Source organism: Hemicordylus capensis, chromosome 1, assembly GCF_027244095.1.
Source record: "Hemicordylus capensis ecotype Gifberg chromosome 1, rHemCap1.1.pri, whole genome shotgun sequence".
Taxonomy (NCBI): Eukaryota; Metazoa; Chordata; class Lepidosauria; order Squamata; family Cordylidae; genus Hemicordylus; species Hemicordylus capensis.
In genome coordinates, this window is record NC_069657.1 from 436,113,898 (window position 1) to 436,134,752 (window position 20,855).

The 20,855-nt window shown below is 45.2% G+C and overlaps 1 protein-coding gene across 1 annotated transcript in view; it reads left to right on the forward strand.

The window, feature by feature from the left end:
• The first annotated feature begins 385 nt into the window (after positions 1-385).
• The window catches only part of APMAP (adipocyte plasma membrane associated protein), a 34,663-nt gene continuing 14,193 nt past the window's right edge, over positions 386-20,855 (forward strand). The window contains exons 1-4 of the mRNA XM_053243635.1: positions 386-611; positions 8,219-8,335; positions 14,028-14,143; positions 15,951-16,043. Of these exons, the coding sequence (XP_053099610.1) occupies positions 520-611; positions 8,219-8,335; positions 14,028-14,143; positions 15,951-16,043 (418 nt within the window). The 5' untranslated portion in view covers positions 386-519. The remainder of the gene's footprint in view (positions 612-8,218; positions 8,336-14,027; positions 14,144-15,950; positions 16,044-20,855) is intronic.

Sequence of the window (20,855 nt, forward strand, 5' to 3'; positions counted from 1 at the left end):
GGCTCCTGCTGAATGGGCGTGGTCTCGAACACATTTCTTTGAGCGGTCTCGTGATTTCACATGCAGGATAATTGACTAGCTTGTAGAGGGGGCCAGGGGGTCAAAAAGGGGTGGAAAGAAAAAGCAGGGCTCTCTTCATTCAATGGACAATAATGAGGCACCTTTGCTTCTCCGGCCCTGAACAATGATCATAGCTTCATTGAGACTGTGGTTGTGGGCGGAGCATGATTCTGCGGGAGGCGGTTGGGCCCTCCCAAAAGTGGGGGCGGAACTCTGTGGTGTTGATTGGGGCATCCCGGGGGACGGGTGGCGGTTGACTCGCCGTTACGCCGAGGGGGCGGGACCTCGTGGCGGCCGTTGGCTGCGCAAGACGGAGGGGGCGGGGCTCGGGGGTGGCAGCCGTTGGGCAAGCGAGGCGAGGGGCGGGGCTCCCTGGCGCCCCGAGAGTCCGAAGTGTGGCTGTGCGGCGGTAGCCAAGCGGGTTTCTGGTCTGTCACGCTGAGGGGCGATCCGGGCAGCATGAATGAAGCTGAAGGCCTGCGGCAGCGCCGCCCTGTCCGGCCGCAGGTGATCACCGAGGACAACACGGCTCAGGAAACCAAGGATGGCAGGTGCGGGGTGGTGTCCATTTTTTCTCGTCAGCGCACTGTCAGCTCCTCCTGTGAGGAGACCCGGAGCGAGGGAGCCGGTTGAGGTGCGCGCTGTGGGGAGCCCGCGGTAGCCTGAGGGGTAGTGACTGGGGCGCCGCCGCCGCCCGGGATGCAGGAGACGCGCGCGAAGGGGCGAGCGGTCGGTTTCCCAAACGAGGCGACGTTCCTGGGACGTCGGAGCCTGCTGGAGTGAAGCAGCCGGCCTGCCTTTTTGCGCCCGACCGGCCGCTCTCCTCCTCTCCCTCTCAGTTGCTGTCCGGAGGCGGCTCTCTGCCTTCTTGAGGCACCGCGTAACCTCAGCGCGCTCCTGCCGCGGCTTCACCTTTCGCCTCACTGTATCTGTCTCTGGCTGGCGGCTGTGCTTCATGCTGTCCTGATGCACTTTGGCGCTGCAGTCCACGCAAGTCCTCCGTCTCTAAGGGGCCTGCTCAGTACGTTTTTTTGAGCTCACAGTCATCTCTTTGCTAGGCTCTCCCCTTTTCTCCTCGTTGGCAACATTTAGCTCCTTGTGGACGGGGAGCCGCCTCCCGCTAATTGCTATTGTGCAGGTGTGTACAACAACGTAGTGTTAACGCTGCAGTAAAGACTCTAAAGCTGCCATAGCTTTAAAAAAACAAACACCCAAAGGTAGCATTTCTCTATCCCAGATGACAACAGTCAGTACTGTGCACATGCTCTAAAGCTTTCCTTTATAACTCTTAGTTATCACAGTGTTAACCATTTTCTGGGTGCTTATACAATCAAAAAAAGCGTGCATGCCAAAGTGTGTACCCTAGATAAATACTGTACTGAAAATAAGCTCTGGCACTGAGTCCTAATGAAGTCTGATGCAAAAGCCTATTGGAGAGGGTTAACTAGGTGAGAGGTTAGTAGGGAGGAGGTGTTGCAGAATCTTTGTTGCACAGAAAAGTCCATAATCAGTATGGTGTTCTCTCATGATAATGTTGTTCAAGTGTTAAGCAACAAGGTTTAGGGAGTTTGCATGAACAGCTTAGTATGAGAGGTATATCTTGCAATAACTGCTTCTGGGGCCTTCCTGGCTCTCTCTACATCTAAGCAAGGCAGGCCCTGCTTCCCCAGGAAGTGGAAAAACCTATTTCTCCACCAGGTAGGCATGAAATGTTTCCTTGTCTCTAGTGTGGGCAACTCGTCCCTTATTCGTAGCACCAGGGGCGTAGCAAGGTCAGAGTGGGCCCAGAGACAAGATTTTAAAATGGGCCCCTCCCTCACTGGTGCTCAGCTCATGAAGTAAAGAAATCTTAAATGAGACTGAATAGTAGTAACAAAAAGCATAGTGTGTGTGTACACACACACACACACACACACACACACCTATGTGCCACAATAGAACATCATCCTAAATTATTTTTAAAAAGGTTTTGTAAATTGTGGATGATGCAAGTCATTTAATGGTACTAGAAAAAGACATGCTGTTCTGATAGCTCCAGGTCTTAACACTCACATCAATTTCAGAGAATGAATACTACTGAAGGAAGCCTGGGCAGGTGCACAGGTGGGGGAGTCAGTCATGTGACTTGCCTCAGGGGGGGCCAAGGCAGTGGGACCCCAGACAACTGTCTCCCCTTGCCCTATTAGAGTTACGCCCCTGCGTAGCACCCTTCCTGCCTCCATCCTTGAGGTTGGCCTGCGTTGCCTCAGGATGTGTCTTCCTCTTCTCCATCTTCCATGAGGGAGGTGAGTGTCTTGGAATGTATTTTTCAGTTATCCTTGTTCAGTTTAGAATTTGCTTCACTTTTTCTCTCTTGTCCCAAATTCTTCTATCATTTCTTTTGAATTTTGATTCAGGGGATTCCTGAATTCCTGAAAAGGACTCACAGTACTCCTTCCTTTCTTGAGATGGTTCCCAAAGGACTTCATGTGTCAAGATATACAGTACATACCAATACAAGTTAAACCTATATATATGAGGGCTTTGATAATACATGCACACGTGTGTGTGTGTGTGTGTGTGTGTGTGTTTAAAGAATTAAAGCAGACGTGATGGCATCACCTGTAATATGTAATACGACACCTTGCTCCCCAAAGGGCCTGCACATTCAACACCCCAAAATACAGTTGTCTCTGCTCACTGCACCTCGGCCCCTACAAACAGCTAGTCTTATAAGTTGCACTCCTTTGCTTGATGGTGAAATTGCCTGCCTCAGCATTCATTTCCAAAAAGTAATTGTCTCAGACTTGATTTCCAAATTAACAGTAGGATCTTTTAATCTCTGAAGTGCAAGAGTTTTGCCCCCATAATAGACTAGGAATCTCTCCCACTGTATCCCCAAACCAGCTCAGACTAGTCATTCACTAATCACCTGCGCAGGCTGGTCATTTGACTTTGTGAATGAGCAGCCTGCGCTGCTCAAGTTATAGCTGAGGCTTACGCACTTCTCGGGTGGGGGCGAGACACCATGTTCAAATTTCAGTTAGGGTGTCAAAAACCCAGGGCTGGCCCTCTCTAGGCATCTGAGGAACCTGAGATAGTGGTTTTTGCCCCTTGTTTCATCATAGTCAAGCAGGAACAACTAAGCGCCGTGTATGACAATGCCTCTTATTAAGATAAGTGCTGAATTAAATTTGTACTAGCCGACCATACACAGAGCATCTGTGCGCTCTTTGGGGCTGGTGGTTACCTCTCCCCCCCATCTTCTGCCCCAGTCTCTGCTTCCGGGCCCAGCTACCTCTCCTCCCCACTGCCACTTCTGCGCCCCCCCCTTTCTTGGCCTTGCCTTCATGGCTGGGCCATGCCCCCACCTCTGGCCTCCTGTCCTGAGTGTGCCTCAGCCAATCAAGTGCATCTGCTGCCCAGCCAATCAGCTGGGTGCTGGGATGCACATTCCAAGCCACACCCAGGAGAATTATATCTATAGATAATGCTGCAGCAGTATTAGCTAGCATTGGAGCTGTTCTGACATAAATAGGTTTGTAAAGTTTGTGGGTGTATTCTTATTTACATTGATAAGATGCTTGCTGTTGGCTCTATTTGGTCACTGTATAGTTGAATTATAGCCACCTCATGGCGCAGCAGGGAAGCAACCTGCCTAAAGAGTAGGAAGCTGTTGGTTTGAATCCCTGCTGGTGTGTTTCCCAGAATATGGGGAACTCCTATATTGAGTGGCAGTGATATAGGAAAGTGCTGAAAGGCATCATCTCATACTGCATGGAAGAAGGCAATGGTAGACCATTCCTGTATTCTACCAAGAAAACCACATGGCTCTGTGGTCGCAAGGAGTCAACACTGACTCGGTGGCACAATCTTTCTTTCCTTTCCTACAGTTAAATTAGCTGTCCCAAAACCATTTTGCTGGTGGTCCTCAAATGAGACATATTATACTGTCAAAAGAGTGGATCTGAGGCATCTTCAAGTAGCAGGACTTTTTGTTAGAATTCAGCACTTCTCAACAGTGGAGAAGTGTTGATGTTGGGATCTAGCAAGCTCCTGGGGCTGTGAAGTCTTTACATTCTTTTTTTGACACTATAAGAAGGGTTTTAAAAAAAAAAAACATGGATGGGGAAGAAGCGTACTACATATACTGCTTTAGCAGAGACATTGCCCTGGTTTTATATAGGGCTATGCTGGTGTATTTCAGGAGAATTGTTTCATAATAGTCAAGGCCTACATTTATGACTATTCTAATCATTTTGCTATATCTTATCCAAGAGTAGCCAAGTATCTTACTCTATGAGCACTTGAAGAGAAATGGCTTAGACATGCCTGAATCCTAAAGGTTTGGATGATGAGATCTTGCAAATGATTTGTGCATGTTCTTTCTTTTGCCAGTCAGTGTTGGTTGTTAAGCAGCTTGCAAAGGGTCAGGAACACAACCTTTATCCATGACAGAAAGATTTTAAGCTGGTTTCATCCACAGAACTGTAGTTCTGTTTTTCTCCCATTTTCTTACCCTTAATCTCTTTTCAGCTGCTATAAAGAAGGTTGCCTTGTGAGATCGAGGCATCTGTTCCTAGTATATCAAACACCTTATATTTTAAATTGAGGAATGATGTATCATGTGTAGCATTCCTGAACCAGTTCACCTGTTGACCCACAGAAAGTGTCTTTCCTCTTTCTGAAAAGTGGCCCAGCATAAAGATCCCCACCTCTGAGTCCTCCATGATCTGCAAGTGGAAGTTAATATGAAAGTAAACACCTTCCTTTTGTGACCACTCCAACTTTTCTGCAGGTCAGGCTACTAGGGAGAATGATATATCTCCTTTCCTGCTGGCTGAGCGTTTGCAGGAGGTGCCACCAGCAATAAGGAACTGCTTGTGTGTGCTGTAAAAAGTACAGAGTGAGAGCAGAGAAAATACCTCCTCTTTCCCCTGAGTTCTTGTTGCATCCCATAGGCCTTGGGAGAGAGGACTAGTCGCTGGCTGTGGTTAAAAATGTTTGGCTGGTAAGCTAAAACAAAATTTGTGGATACTTGATAGTCCATCTTGTTTTGCATCTTAAGTAGTTGCCAGCTTCTTTTTGTAGTGAGGCAGCTTTTTCTTTAACAGCTGTATGACCAACAAATTCAGCAGGTGAGGCTTTTCCCATTGAGGGGATTCTGGGGAAAAGCTCCAGTTCATGAATCTATAGTTGCCATGGGATTGTTAAAAGCAAAGCAGTCCTGTTGTAAAAATTAAGTTGGGATCTCTGTTCAAGATCAGATGTGAACAGTGTTTCTGTAGCTAGCTTAATATTCAGGAAGCTGTAATAGAAAGGAATTTGATAATTTTCGGTAACATCACTTTTTTGCATCCCAATACTTGACATGAAAGATTTTGATGTATATACATGACTAGTAACTTTAAGACTGTTAAATTAACGGGCGCTAGTAGACCTTTGGGGCCAACTAACTCCGCCTCCTCTGGCCGAGGCCGCACCTCCGCCGCCGCCTCGGCCGCACCTCCCTCCCACCCCACTCTCTTGCCCTCCTTCCCCCTCCCACCCCCCTCTCTCACCCTCCCCTCCCTGTCAGCCTCCTGCCCCACTCCCTCTTGCCCTTCTCCCTTCCCCCACTCCCTCTTGCCCTTCTCCCTTCCCCCACTCCCTCTTGCCCTTCTCCCTTCCCCCACTCCCTCTTGCCCTTCTCCCTTCCCCCACTCCCTCTTGCCCTTCTCCCTTCCCCCACTCCCTCTTGCCCTTCTCCCTTCCCCCACTCCCTCTTGCCCTTCTCCCTTCCCCCACTCCCTCTTGCCCTTCTCCCTTCCCCCACTCCCTCTTGCCCTTCTCCCTTCCCCCACTCCCTCTTGCCCTTCCCCACTCCTCTTTCTACGGAAGCACACCATCTAGTACATATGGGGTGGGGGCACTCAATTAAGCCAGCCCGGAAGGAGGGACCTGGAACGGGAGCCAGGGCTGCTGCTCCTACCCACACCCACCAGAGGGTCTTAAAGGTGGCCTCCTCGCCCCAGAGTGGTTCCCTAACAGGAAAGGGGTCGCAGTTCCTAAAGGGGACAGTTCCTCCGGCAGAGCCTGCCTAGTCATTAAGCCCATTACATTAGCGGGCGCTAGAAGAGTTTTGTAGAATCAATCTTTACTCAGCTAGGAAGTTAATTTTAAATAGAACCTCTACCGTTAAACCTCAGAGGGGCATATATTCCCTTCCTTACACGCGCTGCGTGTGTGTCAACCCCCCCCCCCACAAAACCCCACACATGAAGTCATTGCCTACTACAGGCATGGAAGAATGCTCAATCCTAGCTCTTGGCTCTGGGGGAGTCACACTGATCTCAATGTGACTTATTCCAGAATCAAAGAGGAGGCATGGTGGTGTGTTGCGTTAAGTTTTGTCACGGTACCCAACTGGAGAGCTCTGTGTTAACTAAGGAGGAGAGGAGACACACGGAGCCCAAGAGGAAATGAGCAGGCATGCTTCGAGAAAAGAAAGCAACAGCATGGCACTGGAGGGTGGGTGTTGCAGCGGCTTCTCCTCTGAACTGACAGCGCCCTCCCCTCCTGCCCCGCCAAACTCCAGCCGTCTTCTCCTGCCATTCGCTCACACGTGCTGACCGCAGAGGCTTCACTTTCTAAAAGCAAGCGGGGGAACAGCCGGGAGTGAAGCCCCCCTGCAGGGAGCCTACCGCACTCCCAAGCAGGAACCCCTTCTCCTCTCTCAACCTCAGGGCATGCAAAGGCGAGGGAGAGGCACTCTGCGCATACTCAGGGGTCTCTAGCCAGACGGGTTGGCGCCGGAGGCTTAGGCTTAGCCCAGGCGCTGAAAAGACGGGGTTGAGAGGACTCCCTGGCCTGGAAGGGGAGTCGTCGCCTTCGCTCGCCCAGCTGGGCCATGTGTGTCCCTGCCTCTTGCTCGCCCTGCTCAAACCACGGGGGACGGGAGGGGCTGGGGAGGGTTGCCTTACGCATAGTGTCCGAGGGGGTGCTGAGATGGAAGGCGAGGGCGCCGAAGACGAAGCTCGGCAGCAGGGCCGTGGTGCTCTCCCCCTCCATGCCCCAGCCAGGCGCCGCCAAGCCCGCTTCCAGCTGCTCCGCCTGCCCGGCTGTTGGGCTGCTCTTCCCGGCGGCAGGAAAGGCGTCAAGCAGAGCGGAAAACACAATGGCTGCCGCCGCTCCGTCCCGGGCCCCAGAGAGACCCAGGCAGGCAGGCAGAGACCCCTAGCGCCCGCAGGGAGCACCGCCCGCAGCATCCGCAGAGGTTGAGAGAGGAGAAGGGGTTCCCGCTTGGGAGTGCGGTAGGCTCCCCGCAGGGGGGCTTCACTCCCGGCTGTTCCCCCGCTTGCTTTTAGAAAGTGAAGCCACTGCGGTCAGCACGTGTGAGCGAATGGCCCCCGCTGCCCCCTTTGCCCTCCCGGTCCCCTTGCTGCCGCCTCTCCCCTCCCCGTAGCCCGTTCTTTGCCCGCCGCTCTCTTCAACATGGCCGCCGTGTCTCTGCGGCTGTATCTTCCTCGGACGTTCTGGGCATGCGCTCTGCGCATGCCCAGAATGGCCGAGAAAGACACGGGCGGACACCCAAGCCTTTTATTTAAGAGGATAACGCTGAGGCTAAGACTGCATAACTTCTGAATGCAGGTATGGGGACAGCATGAATGAAAATTCTCACCATTAAGGGAAAAAACCCACACACCTCCCTGTAGGGAGGCTAACACATTGAGGAGAAAGTTAAGGTTGGTAGTATGCTAGTTTCTCTTTCTACATGGTGAGGCATTTGAATATAAAATTCTCTACCTGCATTTTAAAGTGGTATACCATGTGATGTGCTGAATGCATAGCTCAACTTTGATAAATTATGAGTTTAAAAAGGGAGTTTCAGAACGGAGTGCCTTATTTGAATAGGAATTATCCTCCAATTGAAATAACGTTATGCTTCATTCTTATTGGTGCTCATCTGGGGGGAAAAGCATACATGTGTTTCCAGTACATGTTAGCACTATAGAATAACAACACATCTATAAAATACTATAATTTTGGCCTCTGGTTGCTAGTGCAGTTTTATTCTAGTTTACATATCTGGCCTTAGAAATACATGGGTTAAATAGTTGGGATTTTATTGTTACAGACCCAGCAGATTTGCAGTTATGTATATTAAGATTCTAAATTCTGTTTTGTGATTTTATTGCAGTACTTACAGCAACAAGGTATTCCGTGTGACTTTCATGACTTTGGCTGTATCGCTCATAATTCTCTTATTTGGAGCAATAGTTCTTCTGGAATGTCCGATAGACCCTCAGCCTATAAGGTGAGCCATTAAGTACACGTGATGTTAAAATGTTGATGTAGTTCATAATTTATGGACTGTTTCATTGAACATAATAACAGCCCTGCTGGATCAGGCCCAAGCCAATATAGTCCATTCTGTTTCACACAGTGGCCCACCAGATGTCTCTGGGGAACCCACAGGCAAGAGGTGAGCGCATGCCCTCTCTCTTGCTGTTGCTCCCCTGCAACTGGTATTGACAGTACTCCAAATGTGGCTGCACCATCGATTTGTATAAGGGTATTACAACATTAGCTTTTTTATTTTCAGTCACCTTCCTAATGAACCCTGACATGGAATCGGCTTTTTTCACAGCTGCCACACACTGAGTCGACACTTTCAGTGAGCTGTCCACCACTACTCCAAGATCTCTCTCCTGGTCAGTCACCGACAGCTCAGATCCCATCAGCGTATATATGAAGTTGGGGTTTTTTTTGCCCCAATACGCATCACTTTACACTTGCTTACATTGAACCGCATTTGCCATTTTGTTGCTCACCCCCCAGTTTGGAGAGATCTTTTTGGAACTCCGCACACACTCTTTTGGATTTCACTACCCTAAATAGTTTAGTATCTGCAAATATGGCCATTTTGCTGCTTACCCCAACTTCTAGATAATTTATGAACAAGTTAAAGAGTACTGGTCCCAGTACAGATCCCTGGGGGATCCCACTTCTTACTTCCCTCCATTGTGAAAACTCTCCATTTATTTCTAGCCTCTGTTTCATGTCCTTCAACCAGTTACCAATCCACACATGAACCTGTTCCCCTATTCCATGACTGCTAAGTTTTCTCATAAGCCTTTGGTGGGGAACTTTGTCAAAAGCTTTTTATAAGTCCAGGTATACTATGTCAACTGGATCACCTTTATCCACATGCCTGTTGACACTCAAAGAACTCCAGAAGGTTAGTGAGGCAAGAGTTGCCCTTGCAGAAGCCATGCAGGTTCTCCTTTAGCAGGGCCTGTTCTTCTGTATGTTTAAGAATTTTGTCCTTACACGTGCTTCCTATCAATTTACCTGGTACCAAAGCCTCATGCTGTGGATTTTCTTTAGTATTGATAAGACTGAGTCTCATTCCTGCAGAATGTGATGGTTGGTTGTAGAAAGCACATTATACTGGCACTTGCTTGGCTGCACGGGCTGCTGCTAAACTTCTGGCTATGGGTCAGAGTGCTGGTGTTGCTCCTCAAAGCCCTAAATGAGTTGAGAATGGCATGCCTTGGAGGAGCATCTTCTCCTTACAAACCTTCTCACCTGTTATGGTTCTCTTCTGCGTTCCTCTCTTATGTGAGGCTAAATGTCCGTGTACAGGGCAGGTTATTCTCTGGAGGCACCATAACGAAGCATACTTACCAGGTTGTGTTGGTGCATGACAACGAGTGCTGTCAATACTCTGCATCTGAAAGGCATTTCAGGGTGAATATGGGTTCACAGGCTTTCATCTAAGCATATTTTTAAGCTGCCTTTTCATGGCTAAAGGTGGCACTGGTTTGCTTGCAATAGATAACGAAAGTCTGGGCAGTATATAGATGTAATAAATAAATAATAAAACTCTTAGTGGTATTTGCATTGAAAGGTTGGGTTTTTTTTGTGTATTTGTATCCTGTCTCTTTAAAACAAAATTTTAACAAGGTGACTAACAAAATCATGCAATAAAACTATAAAGACAACACTAAAACAGAAAAGAAAACAATAAAAGATACAGTGGCATAACTGGATTTTATATGAGCCAGCAAGGAAATAAATCAACTTGTGGAATTCTAAAAAAAATTCTTAAGATTAGGTTTAAAAATGGTGGGGACCAAGCATATTGGAAGTGGGAGAGTTCTATAGATGTGCATTTTTCTCCAATTTTTTATTTTAAATGTGACTTTTGAATTGGAAGATCTTTGTGTACTTGTTCAATAAAAAGGTTAATTGGGAATAAAAATGCTCTGAATTTCCAGGGGACGGGCCAAGTAGAAACTGCTTTTGTTTGTCTCTTGACCATTCTGTTTAACTCTTCATATTTTTCATTTGATGTTGCCCTGTGTTTCTCAGTAGTGTATATCTGTGTATCTCTTGATACAGCTCATAAGAAAATGTCATTATTTTCTTTGCTGTTTGGAATCATGGCCTTAAATTTGGACTGTGCATAGGTGGCTTTCTCTGATGCCGATTTCCTCTTATTGCTGCCTTAGCACTAGCACTTCATTGGTAGCTTGATAATTGCACAAAGCAGAGAGGGGAAAGCAGCCTCCCTGGAGGGAAAATGTCTGCTTGTTTTTCCTTGCAGCTGCTCCCCCTAACCACACAGAGCTCAAAGGAGAGTTGCAATTCAGTGGGCCAGATTGCAAAGAGCTACTGATGTAGTCCACTCCTAAAGGAACTTGGCGCTTTGAGCAGCTGTGCAGATATGCACCTATACTTTCATGCACTAAAAATGGGTAAACCAAACACCTCTTAAAATAGTTCCAAATGTGCTCTGGCTGTGCAAGGGCCAGGGAGAGAAGAGAGTGGCATTTCTTGCGGTTACTACTATCCAGTGGGCATCCACGACAGACAGACAGACGTCTTATTGCAGTGCTGGTCATGCCTCTGGAGGCTTGATTTGTATAGCTTGAAGCCTTATGCAGACTTCCAAAAGTAGGTGACCTGAGACCATGGTCCATCACCATGGGGTGGGGAGGGTGGGGTGAGGACACAGTGAATTCTGGTACTGCAGGCAATAAACGCACTACAGTATGGCAGCCAAAGCTGTCTCTGAAAAAGCTAATGTTTGTCCACAATATTGGCTACCTGCTTGACCTTGGCATATTTGTGTATGCCTTATTGAGTTTCTTGACTCAATACTCTTATTTGAATACTGTTTTTGTTTTGTTTGTTCAGACTTCTGGATGTGCAAGAGCAGAAAACTGGCCAGGCAAATGTTAATGTCAGGACCTTGATGCAGAACTGTATATTCTTTGATTCAAACTAATCACCAGTGAATGTCTTCAGTGGTGCTAACTGCCTGTAAATAATTTTGTGTGCTTCATTTCACTTTGGCCTTTGACTCTATTCTATGGAGTAATTTGATTGAAAATCTATGTAGACTGTTTCCTGTCCTGAAGATTTGCAACTTGCAATACCCATGTGAAAGTTGTTTTGAACAAAAATGGCCTTTGTAAGGCCTGAAAGTCCTGTGAAAACAAACAGTTTTTGTTTGCACTTGCCCCTCCAGCACACCGTGTGTGTGTGTGTGTCAAGATTTTATGCTAAGCAGGTTTGGGTGCTTCTGAGCAATGAGCAACGACTGTCATCTGCTGGAGTTTGCTCTGCACACCACAGTTGTGTAACTGGTCACATGGATGGGCCCCAGCAATCTGGGCAATTGCTAGTCTTCCATGCAACTTGCTCAAACTCTTACATGAACTTAAGCTGAATTCCAATTAAGCTGTGGCTCATGAGTTCATGTGGAACCAAGTTTTCACAGGTAATTTTTCTGATAAAACGTCTTGGTATGCAAGCATTTGTGTAAAGTGTCCTTTTGTGGCATTTAAGAGAGCCACTCTCTTGTATTGTACACCACAGAAGGCTGCTGAAACCCTCAAATAAAGGAATTATTAGAAATTGAGTGCCTATAAACCGTATGAAATCCCAGTGGCTCTTGTATGTCATAGAAGTGTATGAAATCTTTGCTGCCTTTTTCTTTGCTTGGTCTGTTGAACAAAGTGGTTTGATTTTGTTTCCTTGACAAATTCCAGTGGAATTATTCCTCAAATTTACTGGTTCAGTTCTAGATTCTCAAACCAGAATAATTATTGAATCACCCATTTGTGCTTTGCATGTTTTTAGATAAATAGAATATAATGCAAACTAACAGTACATCCTCTAAGACTACCTAAAGAAGAAGTGTGTTTGACTCTGAGGTTAGGCAAGCATTTTGATCAACTAGTTAGAGCTGCTTCTTCACTTGTTACTTAAGCCCTTGTGGTATGTAGACTGCTCCCAGCATGATGTGTGGCCCCACATATAGCTTTTCTGTGTTTGATCTAACATCCAAGTAAGTATAGTTAGAATCAAGCTCTAGTCTAATTAAAGAATCTTATCAAGATGGTTGTAATTAACAGGTGTTTTACTTGTAATTTCAGCACCAACACTGATGTGTCGTCCAAATCCTTCATTTCATATAACCTTTCATTTTGTATTCACCTTAATTTACATTATATTAACAAAGTATAGGATTAAATAGTGCAATGCAGATCTAAAATAGGAATAGCTGTTCCCAGCCAACAATGTACATAGCAAGATAACTGTATTTTGCTATCTTAAGCCCCTAAGTATTGCATTTCATCTAGGTAAGTGATTTCCCCCCTTCTATCCTAAGCTGCTGGGTAGTGTTCACCACCTGCTAGTATGATCAGTTCTCCTGATGATTTCATTTTATTGGCCAACATGATCCCTCTGTATGTACTAAGCTGATTTGCATGGAATTGCATAAAAAGCAAATTTCTTCTAGAAAAGCTTTAAACAAGGTTTTCTAAGGAGGGTATCAGACTGGAACTGGGACATTTTTCAGAAAAGCACTGAAAATCTTGCCCCAAGTCCAAACTAAGACTTGTTTGCAGGGAATGCTCTGCATCTGAGGGGAGGGATGATTTGGTGGTCCCCTGCTTTCCATTGGCAGCTGCCTAATGTGCCTCCTTAAAATGTCCCTCAGGGCACAGAGAGATGAGGGCAATTGTCAACAGTTGCCTTTCATGTTCATGCATGCACAGAAGCTTGTTCCTCACTTGGACTTTTTGGTGTAGGGGAATTGGTGAGGTACTGTGTGTCTTGCATGTCTGGGGTGTGCTTATCTTAAGTGACTGCAGTGAAACCATTTAATCATATTGCTGGTACCTCAGGGCAGAGCTCTGTGCAAATATTTTACATTAGGAAGAGGCCTGCTGGATCAGGTAAGGGCTCTGTGTAGTTCAGCAACCTGTTTCAAACAGTGGAAATGCAGCATCTAGTAGTGAAAGGTATTCTTCCTCTCAACATGGAGGTTCCATTTAGCCAGTATATTCTCACAGACTTGCTCTCCATAAATTTGTCTAATCCCCCTTTAAAGCCAGTTTTGTAAGATTAATGATGCTGAACAGTCTTGCTGATCATTAATCTACTGCTAATACATTTCCTTGGATGCTTCCCAAGTCCAATTGGGTTATGTGGGTGCACAGAATAGCTATAGAACTAGGAGCTCACAAAGGTGATTCTTGAGCTTATTTCTGGAATTAAGCATTTCCTCTTTCTGGGTGAGATTTGGCACACCCTAAAACTGCCTGCAGCTTCCTTCTGGTCAATGTGACAATGATGTGTCGAACTGTTCCGTATTTGTTGACTGGAACAGTTCCCTGTTCACAAAGAATGGCAACATGTAAGTAATAAGAATCTCAGTTATTAAAGGCTAAGGAATCACCTATAAAAACTTGCTTTAAGCTACTAGCCCTCATATACTTTATTCCTATTGCTGATGCAGGCTGTTTCCCCATTTAAGGAATTGGACAAATGATAGGCAATTGGGGCGGGGGAGCATGCTCTGTTGAAAGCATGTCTGATACTTCCAACTTAGTTGGCAAATAGAGAAATTGGCTCCACTTGTTGCTCAAGCGACTTCAATATTTATACCAATTTGGTGGCATACTGATGAAACTGTTTCTCTTTTCCAGTTTCAAAGAACCTCCTTTCCTCACTGGTGCCTTAGAGCAAAACTTTAAGCTCCGTCAAGCAGACAGGCTATTTGAAAACCAACTTGTTGGACCAGAATCCATTGTAAATATTGGCGGTAAGCACAGATAATTGACGGGGATTTAAAGTGATTGCTTCATCTTGCTTCACATTTAAGAATCTTTAACTTTTTTTGTACTAAATTATAAAAGGCTCTGCATTTCCTGCAATACCTGGATCTTGAGTTTATAAGACTTTATACAATTGTTGGTTTATAAGAGTTTCAGCTGCTCAGCCCTATTCCATTGCCTCAGAGATCCACAGCAGGATCTGATGCCTAGCAACTGCCACCTTCAAGAGCTGAAGGAGGAAGCTGCCTTATACCAAGTTTGACTGCTGGTCTATCTAGCTCAGTATTATTTAGTATTAGTATCTAGTACCTAATTTACTATTAGTATCTAGTATTATCTGTTAGATCTTATTTGAAGAAAACTGCATTGGATCCCTCGGAGTCAGCTAATTTCAGACCCGTTTCCAGTCCTCCATGGTTGGGTAAGATGATTGAGTGGGTAATTGCCTCTTGGCTCCAGGCAGTTTGGGATTATACAGATGATCTAGACCCATTTCAAACTGGCTTTCGAATGGGTTATGGGGTTGAGTGCCTTGGTTGGCCTGATGGATAATCTCCATTTGGCTATCGACAGAGGGAGTGTGACTGTGCTGATCCTTTTTTATCTCTTGGTGGCTTTTGATACCATCAACCATGGTATCCTTCTGAGTCGCCTGAGGTGGGTGCGATTGGGTGGCACTGTTTTACAGCGGTTCCATTCCTACCTCTCTGATAGATTCTAAGTGGTGTCACTTGGAGAATACTGCTCTTCAAGGCGAGAACTCGAGTATGGAGTTCAACGAGGCTCCATAGTGTCTCCAGTGCTCTTTAACATCTACATGAAATTGCTAGGACAGATCATCAGGAAGTTTAGTGCTGGGTGTTATCAATATACTAATGACACCAGATCTGCTTCTCCATGTCAACCTTATCAGCAAATGGCATATCCCTGAATGCCTCCCTGGAGGCGGTAATGGGCTAGATGAGGTGTAACAAACTGAAGTGAATCCAAATAAGACAGAGGTACTGACTGCGACAGGGGTGTGTGTGTGTCGGGACCCGAGCGATAGTTTAGATCTGGATGTTGTTACACTCCCCCTGAAAGATCAGGTCCCTGAAAGATCACGTAGCTTGGGAGTGCTCCTGGATCCCAAACTCTCTCTGGTTTCTCAGGTTGACAGTGGCCAGGAGTGCTTTTTTATCTGCTTTGGCTGATATGTCAGCTACATCCTTTTCTGGAGGTAAATGACCTTAAAACAGTGGTGCATATGCTGGTAACCTCCAGGCTTGAGTATTGTAATGCACTCTATGTGGGGCTGCCTTTGTACATAGACCGGAAACTACAACTGGTACAGAATGTGGCATACAGACTGGTCTCTGGGACAACCTGAAGGGACCATATAACAATGCTTTTAAAAAGCTGCGGTGGCTGTCAATGTTTCTGAGTGAAATGCAAAGTGCTGGTTATTCCTATAAAGCCCTTTACGGCTTGTGTCCAGGGCACTTAAGAGAGCACCTTCTTTGTCTGAACCTTGTCACCTATTAAGATCATCTGAAGAGGTCCGGTTACGGTTGCCACTGACTCGTTTGGTGGCAACTCGAGATCGGGCCTTCTCTGTAGCTGCCCTGAGGCTTTGAAATATGCTCCTGTGTGGAACATTTCCACACAGGTTGACTTGATTTTTTAAAAAATAGTGTTTATGCTGCATGGGTTTTGTGGAAGAGCAGTATACAACTGATGCTGTCAATATCCTGGACTGCCAGATACTTCCTGTGCACAACAGTCAGTTATTTAGCCAATATTTGACTCTTTCAGATGTGCTGTTCACTGGTACAGCTGATGGAAAAATCCTGAAGATTGAAAATGGGGAAATACGCACAATTGCCCGACTTGGCTATGGGTCCTGTGGTAAGTAAGCACAGTGTGGGTTTTTTAGTTAAACCTTTGGCTGCGTTCTATAATGATGAGCCATTTGGTATTTAGTCTTGCTCTGTCACTGGCATCTCTTGGATGTTGCTTTATAGTTTCTATCTACTGTACCAGCTCAGCTTCCTCACATCTACAGCTGCTGTTCTGTTTTTGATTGATCTCATTTTGGTTTTTATTTTAACTTTGATAGCTACCTAGAGACTGTGCAAAAGGAATAAGTTTTTTTTAATATATTCTCTACTTTTCATGATTTTAAATACACACAGTAAGCTAGCTTGTATGAAAGTGTGCTGATTTTTCAATATGGAATACATGGGCATATTTTCTAACTTTCTTATTGCTGTTTAAAGTGATATCATTCTTTGTTTGATTTCTGATTGTGAATCGGAGGCCTTATAAAGATTTGGTCTGTCAAAAACTGGAAAACTAAGTTGGGAGTGTCCTTTGTTTAGTAGAACATATTAACTTCTGCTTAATATCCATTCGCTCACACACAAATCATACACTGTCATCAGTGGTTATTTTAACTAGGCATCTATTGCAACCTGTTTAGTCCCCTTCTGCTCTGAAGCTTCTCTGCTGCAAATGCCATATTCTGACAACCTTCAAAAGAAATGGTATTGTTGCAGCCTAATGAAGTAGGGCAGAGATGTATTATAGTACCTAAATGTGTCAGCAAAGTTTGGAGATGCACTGCCTTTTCTCCTGACTCCAATTGGTTTTCTTTTCAGCATTTCATAGAGGCAGATTTCCCCATCTCTCCCCCACATGCACTCTCACACACTCTGTGACAGAATCATTCATTAAGAGTCTGGGTAACTTCTACTGCAACATTCAGCACCTCAATGCAGTAGGGGTAAAATGAAACACTGACATATTTCAGAGATTACAAGGGTTTCAAGTTTCTGAAGATTTTGTTTTGGCCTATTGTAGGTTGAGAGATGCAGCTGTGCCTTGTTCTGGCTGGCGGTGCTGTTCCACAAAGACGAGAAGTTGGGTGGGGGGATATTCTTGGAGAAGAAAATGAATATTCCAGATATTGGCTGTACTGTTAATGTGTCCCAGCCTCTGAATTCAGTAAATGGGGGCAAGGAAAGGTGGCTGGTGTGAAGTGACACTTTCAGGTAATTGTCGAATACACAGAAGGGCACCACTGCCAGTGGCTAATTTGCAAAAAGACATGGAGGAAGAGGAGTCAGGCTTCAAAAACACTGTTTTGTGTATGGATGCTGGGGTTGTTTATGCACACTTCTACAACAGCCAGTATGGTGAAGCATGAACTCATAAACTTTATCTTTTGATTTCCTGGCTATACTTTGTAGGATAATTTTAGGTTATCTTTTAAAATTTAAGCCTGCATGGGAAAATAAGTTGTGTTAACAGCAGCAAAATACATTAGTAAGTCAATCTGAAGTACTGGATTCAGCATTATTAAGTATGAAGCATAGCATCTTGTGGATGCTAGTAGACTAACTATTGGGACATAAGTTTCCATAGACTACAGCATTTGGTCCAGGAAGGCTTATACTATGATAAATCTGTAGCCATTAATGTGCTACAAGATGTTTTGGATTTTATTTTTACTGTTATAGATTACTGTATCTACCCCACTGTAACTTGTTGGTATAAAATTATATTGATGTTGGCAGGTTGGAAACAAAGCTGTTGCTGAATGTTCTTCAAAATTCCTATCTTTAAAAACCCCACCCCACACACCCAGTGGATTATATTCTAGACTGGGCCTGCTCAGCTTCAGCCCTCATACAGATGTTAGACTACAACTTGCATAATCCATGGCTATTGGCTACTGTGGCTGGGGATTATGGGAGTTGTAGTCAAAAAACAGCTGGGGGGGGCCTAAATTGAGCAGGCCTGCTTTAGACCCATAAAGGGTGCTAGAAAAAGTACTGCATGTTTGGCCTGTGGCCACCACAGCCCCCTGGCCCTCATGTCTGGCGTCAGACGCAGGGATGTGGTCTCCCTTCCCAATGGGGCCTGCTTTAAAAGGCAGGGAGAGTCACTCTGGCCACGCTGCCAATGCAGTGTGGGCCAATTTCGTTCTCAAATGGGGTCGCACAGCCCCATTTGGGAGCAAAATAACACTCTCCCATGTCTGATATCAGTCGCGGGGGTGTGTGTGTCTGGGACTGCGAGGCGCAGTCCCTGGGGGCAGCAGCCCAGGTTCTTTGAACCCGTCTGCCCAATGGTGGTTCCGCCCCGGTTGAATCAGGAAGGCCCCACTCTGTATGCACATGTGTGCACACACAGCCTTGAAACTTCCGTCCAGAACAAAACTTTCAGCGCACACATGAAAAATAATTAGAGGGAACATTGAGTTAGATATTGGAACCAATCACTTAGTGGGGCAAGAGGCTCTCTCTCACTGGAGGTCTTCAAAAAAAGGCTGGACAGCCATCTGTTGGAGATCCTCTAGCTCTGGAGACCCTTCCAACTCTATAATTCTATTTGTACACACACACACCCCATCCACCATGAGGTTCAAGGATTGGAACAATAATGGCACAGCTGTGAAACATCTACTGTTTATCCAGTAACTTGGAAGATATTTGAACTTTTAAATTTCATATGGAGCAATATGACGACTTGCCACTGAAAACATTTCCACTCACACAAATATTCCCAGATGACTGTTAACAATGCAATATTAATTTCCTCAGGGGCACAGCTAGATCAGAAAAAGGGCTAGTCACTTTTCTATGCTGGCTTGGAGATTGGAAACGGGATAATTCCCACAAATGGTTATTAAGAAGTGGCAAGAAATGTGACAAAAGACACACTTCACTGCACATTTCTTTGGTTCGTCCCTTTGAAACAGCCCCCCCCCCGCTAATGCTAGTTAATTTCAATAAGACTTGTACAGAAGTCATCCCTTGTCAACTACACAAATTCACAAAAATATTTTTCAAAGCACAGAAATATCCCTTCCCTACAACTAAATAGTCTCCTATCAGCCCTCCCTATCTGTGACATTATCTCTGCCAATCACCTCCAAAGGACTCCTCATCTCCACAAAAAGGCATGTCAGTATAGGGAGATGAACACTCAGGTGGGTGAACACAGTGGCAGGCAGTGCATTCTCTCTTTTCCATCTGTGAGAAGAATTAGTTTTATTCTGGGCGGCAGTATCAAGGCAATGTGTGTACACTGTTAACTCGGAGTGGGATGATCTTCCCAATACAATCTGAGAAGGATCTAAAATTAACGGAACACACATCAAAAACCTTGTCTGCATGCACACATGCACACGCCTTGAAGGGAACACTGGTGGCAGGTGTGATTTCGTAAGAGTGCACAAAATGGTGCAGGAATGTGGACCAGAGATGAGTGTATTACCACTAGAAATGTCACAAACAATATGTAGTAGATGTCCCTGAGTCTCGCACAACTGCATAGTGATCACAGTAGCAACAAATGCACCATCTGGGGAAGTATTGCATTTTCCCAAGTACAAAACTTTGCAGGTTGTATACTGGGAAAAGGTGATATCCCTGCAAAAAAAGATCAACTTTAAACAGACTGCACAGCAAATGAAAAATAAATGAAAACTTCTTGTACAGGAAACTGATTATCTGGAAGCCTCTCCATATTTCACATTAATTTTTATTCCTAAACATATTTACTCAGAAAAATTCCACTGATTTCAACAAGATTAACTTCTTCTTCTTCTTCTTCTTCTTATTATTATTATTATTATTATTATTATTTGTAGGGCTGCAGCCTAAATTAAAATTCTAATTTAGGATCCTATTTATTTTGGGATTTAATTATAATCCCTACGTGGTATGAAAATTAAGCAACTTTTTTTTGCCTTTCCAGAATAGTCATTAGGAACCTTCCTGGTCTGTTCTGCAGAAATAAGTCTTGTACAATTGGAAAGGTTTGCCTTTAACAGCTACACAACACAAAAATCCAACAGCTAAAGCTTGCCCTTGCTATGATAAGATCACCAGACCAGATTAAAACCAGCAAACAAGCTAGGATTCCCTGCAACCCATCCACCTCTCTAACAGAAACACATGTGATAACAAAGGCAAGAGGAAAAAGAACAAACCATTTTTCTTGGCCCAGAATTCTCTTTACACACATACATATACACCTGGAAGCCACAGGGAAAGGTGTTTCAAAATTACACTGAAACCTCTTAAGCCAAAGGAACATTAGGATTTTCAGTCTCATCCTCCTCCCTGCAGCTTGGAAGCTGATGAAAAAACCCTACCACGCTTCCAAAGTATGAAAAGGGCTGGGGGCTGGGGGGGGATCTACAAAAGAAAAATACCCAGAAGGCATTTCCCCCCACTTCTCCTAAAGGGAAACAGCAGCCTGTTCACGCCTCCCTTGCTCTCCAGCTGCATTCAAATTCTGAGCGGGAACAAACAAAATGGAGACCAGAACCAAGAGGAGGACCAGCTGGCGGCTGCTGCTGCTGGAAGCTGAAGGCAGCAGGAAGGAGAGGGGAGGAGCTGCGGGAGGAAACACGCTCCGCTTCCTCCACTTTTTTGCTTTTCATGTTGTTGTGGGTACTGGCTACAGACACAGCCCCCAATATATTTTCCCCAAAACAATATATATAGAGTGTGTGTGTGTGTGTGTGTGTGTGTGTGAGAGAGAGAGAGAAGCCAATTTAAAACACCAATTTAAAACAAGACATATCACGAGAGGTCTGGAGTAAAATGTGGCCATGGAGATCTGTGCCATCCCAATGAAGAGAAAATGCACTTAAAACAGCTTTCAGATGATATTTATTCCCTTAGAAGGTAGACAATATAAATG